The 8460-nt window shown below is 36.1% G+C and overlaps 2 protein-coding genes and 1 long non-coding RNA gene across 3 annotated transcripts; 2 read left to right on the top strand and 1 right to left on the bottom strand.

Annotated features, from left to right (window-relative positions):
* Positions 1 to 78: 78 nt before the first annotated feature.
* Positions 79 to 2944, top strand: LOC133669138 (uncharacterized). The gene is made up of 2 exons (XM_062089165.1): positions 79 to 239; positions 2510 to 2944. The coding sequence occupies exons 1-2, from the start codon at positions 167 to 169 to the stop codon at positions 2731 to 2733; spliced, it is 297 nt and encodes a 98-aa protein (XP_061945149.1). The 5' UTR covers positions 79 to 166; the 3' UTR covers positions 2734 to 2944.
* Positions 2945 to 5426: 2482 nt separating this feature from the next.
* LOC133670115 (uncharacterized) lies at positions 5427 to 6081 on the top strand. The gene is made up of 2 exons (XR_009834012.1): positions 5427 to 5673; positions 5871 to 6081. It is a non-coding gene; the product is annotated as an uncharacterized LOC133670115 (long non-coding RNA).
* A 265-nt stretch (positions 6082 to 6346) lies between these two features.
* LOC133670114 (transcription factor TCP23-like) lies at positions 6347 to 8251 on the bottom strand. Its single transcript, XM_062090581.1, has one exon. The coding sequence runs from the start codon at positions 7826 to 7828 to the stop codon at positions 6581 to 6583; it is 1248 nt and encodes a 415-aa protein (XP_061946565.1). The 5' UTR covers positions 7829 to 8251; the 3' UTR covers positions 6347 to 6580.
* Positions 8252 to 8460: the final 209 nt, after the last annotated feature.

The raw sequence follows: 8460 nt of genomic DNA on the forward strand, positions 1-8460 counted from the left end.
CTTAGATACGTAGAGTCCCAAGCCAGCCTACAACCCTAAGCCCATCCATCATCACCCCATGTTTTTTATGCTTGCAAGCAGTGGAAGAGAAAAACCTCAAAAACAAAATTGAGAGAGGTTTTTGTTTTACCCCTTCATTTATTTCTCTGGTAAAACAGCAGCAGAGATGGCGTTGAACAACGGTCTTAGATCAGCCTCCAAGCTATTCACTGCTTCCGAATCTCTTCTATCCAAGTCAGGTCAGTTACTCTCATCTTTTCAACGACTATGATCTTAAAATTTTGAACCTTTTTGTTATTTATCAGTGAAGGAAAATCTCTTCTGGTCTTTTTGGTTGCTCAGAAACTGAGGGAGAGTAGTGGAAACTGGGATTGTCTGGGTTTTTGGATAGAAATGGAGGGTTCTCTTATGATCTTGATTTAAATTTTAGATAAAGAATACTAGGTTTTATTATGTGTTTGTGTGTCTTTTTTTTTTTAAGATTAGTTTTTGTTTTTGTTTTTATTTTTTTAGGGTTTCTGGTTTTTGCGGTAATGATTGACATATATATATATATATATATATATATATATATTATCATAAGTTGGTCTGATTGAAGTGAAATTGTGGGTTTTGTCTTAATAATTTCTTAGAGAATTAATGTTTAGTAGATATTGTTTGTAATCTCTGTTTTTCTGTTCTTTATTTTTTTTTGCTATTCAAGTTTCGTGTTGTTTGTGCTATACATGGTGGAAAAGACTAGAAATTGTGGTTGAAGTGTATTATTGTGCCGGGCAACTTGTAATCATCATTCCTTTCATGCCCTATTTTTTGGTTATTAGGTCATGCTCAATGCTGTACCAACAGTTATCATTGCAAATGTGTTAGGGTTCTAATTGAGCTGTTTTGCAACCTTTGTCTTCAATGAAATGTAATGGGAAGTGTAAGGTAATATTTATTTTATGAAAAAGAGCTATAGTTTGGGATCGATGCTTGGTTTTTGTTGTTTGAAGACAACCTATGGTTTGGGATTGAAGCTTGGTTCTCGTTGTTCGAAGACAAGCTATAGTTTGGGATTGAGGTTTGGTTATTGTAGTCATGCGAAGATGAGCTGTAGTTTGGATTGAGGTTTGGTTTTTGTTATATGAAGACGAGCTGTTTGGCAAGGCTTTTTCACCCACTCCGACATAGTATTGCTTTTAATGAAGGGTATTTATTTTTTTCACTAGTAAGAGACTATAATAATTATTATTATTATAGGTGAAATATATACCAAAGGTCATGTAGAACGATAAATGCATGTTATTATAGAAGCATGGTTGCAAATGCTTGATTGGTCTTAATATTAGTTTATAATTTTTTTTATATTAATTTGTGCATTAAAACATATTAACTTGATGATTTAATTGTATCTATATTTTATTTTCACTTTAACTCTTGTTGTTTTGGGGAATAAAGGATCCTGTCTTTTAATTATCAGGTGTATGTAATAACAAAGCTATAGCTCTCAGTATGATTGAGTATATTCAACTTATTTTCGGTGTTTAAATGATAAATTAAATACTAATCCATTATTTTGCATTTCATTCTTGCTACCAAACCTATCTAGCATCTTTGTTATTGCCAATTCTATCAAGTCCCATCTCATACCAGCGTAAGACTGAGGGATTGTGAGTGCTGTTGATGGGTGTGTGATCTATGAGGTTTCAGATAAACTTCATTTTCTTTTCTGTGGTTTCATGTAAAGATGATGATGATTGGAAGTTGTTGGTTTTTGACAAGATAGTGAGAAATGGATTGTTGCCATGATTTATTGGATTTATTTTGTTAGAAATGTAAGCTTAGTGAGCATTATGCCTTTTAACAGTAAGTGGAGGTGCAGCATCCACAATTCCCTTCCTTTGCCAGCAATTTTTTATTTCCCCCCTTTTTTTCAGTTTCTTAGTTTTTGTTGCTCTGCTTCCTTTTCTTTTAATGATCAAAATTAGTTAAGTGAGAGACATGGAAATCATATTAATGAATGTGGTTGGCATGGATGGGATGTCAGTTTATAGGCATCCACATCAGCAGATAAACACCCTTGTGTCCTTTTTTGTTAGGTTTTTCAATTGATTTGAGAAACTGCCATGAAAGAGTGCTGGAAGACATAATGAGTTGTGATGCTTTAAGTGTTCGTGCACTTTTTGACCATTTCTCTCGTTTTGTGTTGGACTTGCTGAAGTTTCTATTAGATAGTTTTGAGAGTGTGATTATGGATTTTGACAAGCATCTTGAATTCCCATGCTAGTTCTTTTACATAATTTGATCCTCAAAGCAGGCTTATCTTTCAAAAAAGTGTTGCTTCTTGTACACCCCCTCCATTCTCTCCACTCGATATCTCCCCCAAAGTCAATTTGAATTTTTGAAAGAAACTTATTGAGAAATTTATTCTTTCACGATTGCTTTTGCTCCCAGCCTGTTTGTGGCTGGTTTATGTCAGGATTGTTCTCACGATGCTAGGACTGAATCAATTCTTCATGTCTAATGACAGTGAATAGAGGTATCCACTCAACAGGGGTGAAGAGGATGGGAGGAGGTCATGCACATGGCCATGACGAACCATTCTATCTTCATGCGAAGCACATGTACAATTTGGACAGGATGAAGTATCAGAAAATCAAAATGCCTCTTGCTGTGTTCACTGCCTTCAGCATTGGAGTACTTGTACCTGTCTATGCTGTCATTTTCCAGCAGAAAAAGACCGCTTCTGGCTAAAGTCATTTTTCAGAGCTTCTTTTGCAATAACGGGAACAAGTTTGTCCTGCCTGGGTTGTGGATTGTTGACATTGGTTCAAGTTGACAGTTTTCCAATTAGGGTTGTTTTTTGTTCACTGGGCAGTGTGTTTTTCACTCTTTAATCTTGGAAAGAGGTTATCGAATACTGCATGTTATAATAATATCCTTTGGCACAGAAACCACTTCCGTCGACAGGTCTTATTCTTTGCTTTGTTCATCATGCTTAAGATGGATACATTAGAACTCGATTTTCTTTGAGTTGTTGTGATGAGATCATCTGGTCTTCAGGCACATAATAGTGGAATGGGTTATCATTCTAGGAAATTTGTCAGCACTTGATATGTCAGAATAATTTTATATTTTACCCAACTATTTGCCCCTGCCATTCAGCTCTCACCTTTTGCCTCCAGGTATTTACGGCCGCGGGAGCGCTTTCCAGTAACCTGAAATGCCTTTGTATATCCTTGTCTTCTGGGTGATCGAACTTGGCACAAAAGAAAGGGATGGAGCGCCATGGGAGGCTGTTTGAACGGCAGTTCATGATCGCAAGGTGCAGGTTGCAGGCCTGTATTCAAGATCCATGTGTTTTGATATGGTTTAGGGGATTCATCCCTCTTTAATTAAGTATGGGGATTCAAATTTCAGACCAAGCTGTTGCTTGGATAGCTTGCCTTCTACTACTAGCTTGGAGGTTGATTTGATCTTAATTTAGACAGGAAAAAAAAATGAAAAAAAAAATTATATGCACAGCAAGGCAGTACGTGTTTTTCCCCCTCTTTCATGGAAGTGCTTGTTGACAACTGTCTTCGTTAGCAGCAAATTCGTCTTTATCCTTTGTCTCTAGCAGCTGTTGATTTACCACGCTTCTCTTTTTTATTTGTTGCGTAAAGTAATTACAAGGTAAAGGTGGCCATGGCCAATACATGAAAAAGTGAAGGTGTTTTCTTTTTTTATTTTTTCCCCTCTTTTTTTCTTGAACGATGGTGAAGGTGCTTTAAGATATTTGCTTTTTGGGGGAAGAATTAGGAACCTAATAATGCAAATTAGTATATTTAAAATTAAGAAGATTCGAGATATGACGGCCGTGATCATGTTCTTTTGGATAAGCTTTGCTAGGGAGCATCTTGGGTGCTAACTATGGTCGTGCAATTAGGATAATTTGATTTTTTTTAAGTATTTTTTAATATTAATATATCAAAACCATAAAAAATACTTAAAAAATATTAATTTAATATATTTTTCAAGCAAAAAATACTTTTAAAAAGAGAAGTTTATAACAATATCAAATAAATACTTGTGCTTGTTTGGTATTGTAAAGTAAGATATTTTTTTAAAATAATTTTTACTTGAAAATGCATTAAAATATATTTTTATATTTTTTATTTTTGATAGCAGCACATTAAAATAATTAAAAAAATATCAATTTAAAAATAAAAACTACACACTCCAAAACAAGTTATTAATCATGTTGTAGTCCATAAATTATCATGCTTAAAGAAAAATGCAACATCCTTATCGATTAAAAGAAATTAGTAAGGGATTCAGTGGTAAAAGTTTGAAACTAAAAGATTTACTTCTCATGTGGTTTCAGGTTTGAGTCTTGTGGTTGCTAATATAATGGACACTGGATGCTTACATGGTCGTTAACTTCAAGGCTCATAGGATTAATCGAGGTATGCACAAGCTGACTCGGACACCCATATTAATAAAAAAATAATAATACAATATCTCTTTCAAAAAAAATATATAATAATTCAGGATTTCATAACAAGTTAACATTATTTAAGTCAAGTCAGAGCTTTCAATTCCTTACACCGAAAAAGGCAGTGAAAATAGAGAGTTACTTTTCCATCAAGATTATTATTATTTTTTTCCCAACAAAATCCTAAACTCTCTATATATAGTCTACCAATGACCTTTCCATGCTTCATCTATCAAGGAAGAGAGCTTCAATTTTGTGATGATCACAAGAGAGCATTAATTAAAAATTATTTTAAAATCTACCTCCCTCTTGACGTTTATTAAGTAGTATTAATTAACACATGCACAATAATCCCATACTGCCTCCATAAAATAAATTCCTTTTAACCAGTGATAGTATACCAAGTTATCGTGCATGGGCAACATTAATTTTATTTATTTATTTATTTTTCATCAATGAAAACTTCTTATTCTATCGTACAATCTTTTGTTAATTTAATTATTATTTTTACTATAAATGGGTTATTTGAATTTTAAAATATATTTTAAAGTTTGCTTAATAAATCATGTATATTAGGTACAAAGAAAAGAAATTCCATTGTCTCAACATTAAGAAATTATTATTGTTGTTGTTGTTTTTAATTTATTTTGGTGGTTATTTTTGTAGTAAAAACCAAGTGAATTCAAGGCATTATTGATGCCAAGTCCTTTTATAAAGTGTATTTATTAAAAAGAAAAGAAAAACTCCCATGATCTCCCCTTAGATTCCAAATGGAGACCGTACTCATTGGACCCTGATTTTATTTTTCTAAATTCGAATTTACTCAATTTTGACTGCAATCGATCACATATATATGATAATTAGTCAAGAATTCATTTGGAAAGGGAAAAATCTAAAAAATGAAAAACCCAAAAGGATAATAAAAGTGACAAGCTTGTTTGGACAAAACGGGATATGGGAAAGACAGAAGGTCGACGACCAGATTCCTCATTGTTTGCTCTCCACCATTTGCTTTTATGCTACAAGTGGACAACCAGGCAAACCCTAATCCAACAAATCAAATCATGTATATATAAAAGAAGAAGAAGAAGAAGAAGATGGATCCTCCTCATCCATTGATGGAAGGCCATGTGGAAACCGGCAATTAGGCCATCCTCCATCTTACAGCACTCTTTTCGTTTTACAGGCTCCCTATTTCCATGAGAGAATATAATGTGGTAAGAGAGAATCCCATTTTTCAGATCTTTTATATTCTCTCTTAGTTATACTGATTTCTTGTTGTTTTTCCATTTCCTATTTATATAATATTCGCCCCTTACTTGCTCATGACAAAAACCATAAACTTAAAATATAAACAATCATGATTTCTGCAGGTAGGTTTATCCCATGATTAAAAGATTATTTCCTTGTGCAGATCATGCTAGGACTAGTGCAGATTATGGGACAAGAATGGTTGCAGAAATTAATAACAAAGTTCCCTATTCAGGAATGTAATTGCCATTGGTGTCTTCAACCCTTGTTTAAGAAGAATCGACAGGCATTAGCACAGGAAAATGAGATCACACAGAGACTTGCATGTCTTTAATATATAATAATTCTAAAGAATAATTCAATAAAGGAAGAAATTAAGGAGATGAACGATGATCTTGGTTGGGTTTCTGGGAAGAAAACAACAATAATCTCTTACCTTCCACCCACCAAAATCTCTCCTTCACAAAAGAAGATGGAAACTTGAAAACAAAGACCAGATCTTGGTAGGGAAATGGGGCCTTTGGGGGCCAAGTTCAATTCTTGATTCAAAATTGAAACCTCTCAGGATGACAGGAGAGTGGCCGCTGAGTCCATGTTGTTACACAAAATTCTAAAGCGAAAATCATTTTTGGCACCAGGTTATGCATAGAATTCCATTTCTTTCATATGAACAGACATGGCTAACAATCAACAATGGCAGCTTCAAAAGGCAACTCTACAATTACAAAGCGAAAATCAAAACAGAAACCCAAATAATTTTAGCTCAAAAACGACTGCTAAAAAGCCATACCAAAGCAAAAAAAAGGGCAGTCGCAAACAAAACCGAATTTAGACTGAAAAAATTAAAAAAAAAACTTGCTTATTTTGACGATATTATTGAGAATCATTAGGGTTTTCATCTCCACTGTCACTGCCTTGTGGTTGATTGTCTTGATTATGATGCTCTAAATTCATGCCCAAACCAACCCTACTACTGCTATAAGGATTCACACCACCCAATATCATCCCCATATTACTCTCTGATATTCCTAATCCAAGTTGCTGATTAGCCCCCACTTGCTGCTGTACTATCATGGACCCAAGTTGAACCGGGCTTGAAACGCGGCCGCCGCCGCCGCCAAAATTCACCCTTTGCATTGATGGCACTCCGGTTGCTGCCGCAGGAAAAGTCCACATCTGGGGCTCTTGAACGGAAGCTGTTGGGGTGGCGCCACCTCCAACCGGTAACATCCAGAATGTATTTCCTCCATTCGTGGTTGCCGCCGGCGCAACTGCCCACATTGGAGTTGGTAGCATGTTTGTTGTTGGCCTAATAGAGCCGGCTGTTTCTTGATCTTGAACTCCAGCTCTTGATTTAGCAGAATTACTGGCTTCAATTGTTTCCGTGCTTTGTTGCTGTGTGGTTTCCTTAAAAAGATCTTCTCGAAAAGTCTTCCTCACGTAATTATCATCAGAAACAAGGTTTTGAGGATACAACTGATGGTGGAATCCTAACATCGGAGGGTTAGAAGCCATAGCTCTTCGAGTATCGCTGGCATTATTGGCATCATAGAAAGCTAATCCACCATGAAAAGAAAGCGGAGCTGATTTTGATGCAGGTGCTGAAATAGTAGCACCACTGCTACGTAATGAAACATTCAAAGTAGAGAAATTGGCAGGAATTGTACCGGTGCCAGTAGTAGCAATTATGGCCGGTTCAGCTTGCTGTAGTAACCACTCAATAGTTTCTCCATCAGATTTATGGCCTAATTCTCTTGTGAGCTGAAACACTCGTGCAGCACACATGGCTGGCATCCGGATGCGTCGGCCGCGGCCATCTACCTTGGTATGGCGGTCCTTTGAGGGCCTTTTTGTGGTGGACTTTGTGACAGCAGAATTGGATGTTGAAGTGGAAGGATGGGTACCAATTTGGCAAGATATGGAGCCCATGGATGGGCCCTGACTAGTGGGTGTAGTAGTAGTAGACCCATGTTGTTGTTGAAGTTGTGATGGTCGACTTTCAAGAGGGACTAACTGCAGTGAAGCTGCTACTGATTCTTGTTTTTGGCCATGGTGATCTTTGTTACCACTACTGTTGCTTTGTTGGTTTGCTGTATTTCTTTGTGATTCCATTAATTCCATCCGGGGCTGAGGCTGGTTTCAACTTGACGCAAATAATTCTTCAACAAATTCTTCTTCTTCTTCTTCTTCTTCACCACAAAATCAAGTCTTGTTCAATAATGATTCAAACCCGTTATGTCTTCTATCTCCCTATTTTCTTCTCCTTCAGGTCACACCAGTACCACAGAAAACAAAACACCAACACCAAAAAATAAATAAATATATGGAAGACCTTGTGTATTTCTTCAAAAAAAAGTCTTTGTGGATTGTAAATATCCTCTCTTTATCTCTCTAGACACGCAGCACTGATAGTCTGGTAGTGCGTGGGGATCTTCTTTTCTTCCTTGTGATTGACTGCTGTCCCTCTTCAAAGAGAGAGAGAGAGAGAGAGAGAGAGAGATAAGAGAGGAGTAGTAGGTGAGAGGAGGGCCAATAAAGCTAAGAAAGAATCTGTATAGCTGGGCCTGTAAGATTAATTGCAGTAATAGTGCCCCACTCGTGGGGTCTCTCTCTCTCTCTCTCTCTAAAATTTGATTGATCATAGAGGAATGTTAATTGGACGAGTAGCAGTAACAGGCTATGCTTCCATGATTTTCATATCTCAAAATCTCTAGCCCTGTAGTATTTTTCTACAATTCATAACTATCCCCGCA

Source organism: Populus nigra, chromosome 12 (assembly GCF_951802175.1).
Source record: "Populus nigra chromosome 12, ddPopNigr1.1, whole genome shotgun sequence".
Lineage (NCBI taxonomy): Eukaryota > Viridiplantae > Streptophyta > Magnoliopsida > Malpighiales > Salicaceae > Populus > Populus nigra.

Excerpts from the sequence above, each read along its gene's own strand:
- LOC133669138 (XM_062089165.1), top strand. The coding sequence starts at position 167 with ATGGCGTTGAACAACGGTCTTAGATCAGCCTCCAAGCTATTCACTGCT. Across the intron at positions 240-2,509 it reads ATCTCTTCTATCCAAGTCAG|TGAATAGAGGTATCCACTCA; the intron begins GTCAGTTACTCT and ends GTCTAATGACAG.
- LOC133670114 (XM_062090581.1), bottom strand. The coding sequence starts at position 7,828 with ATGGAATTAATGGAATCACAAAGAAATACAGCAAACCAACAAAGCAAC.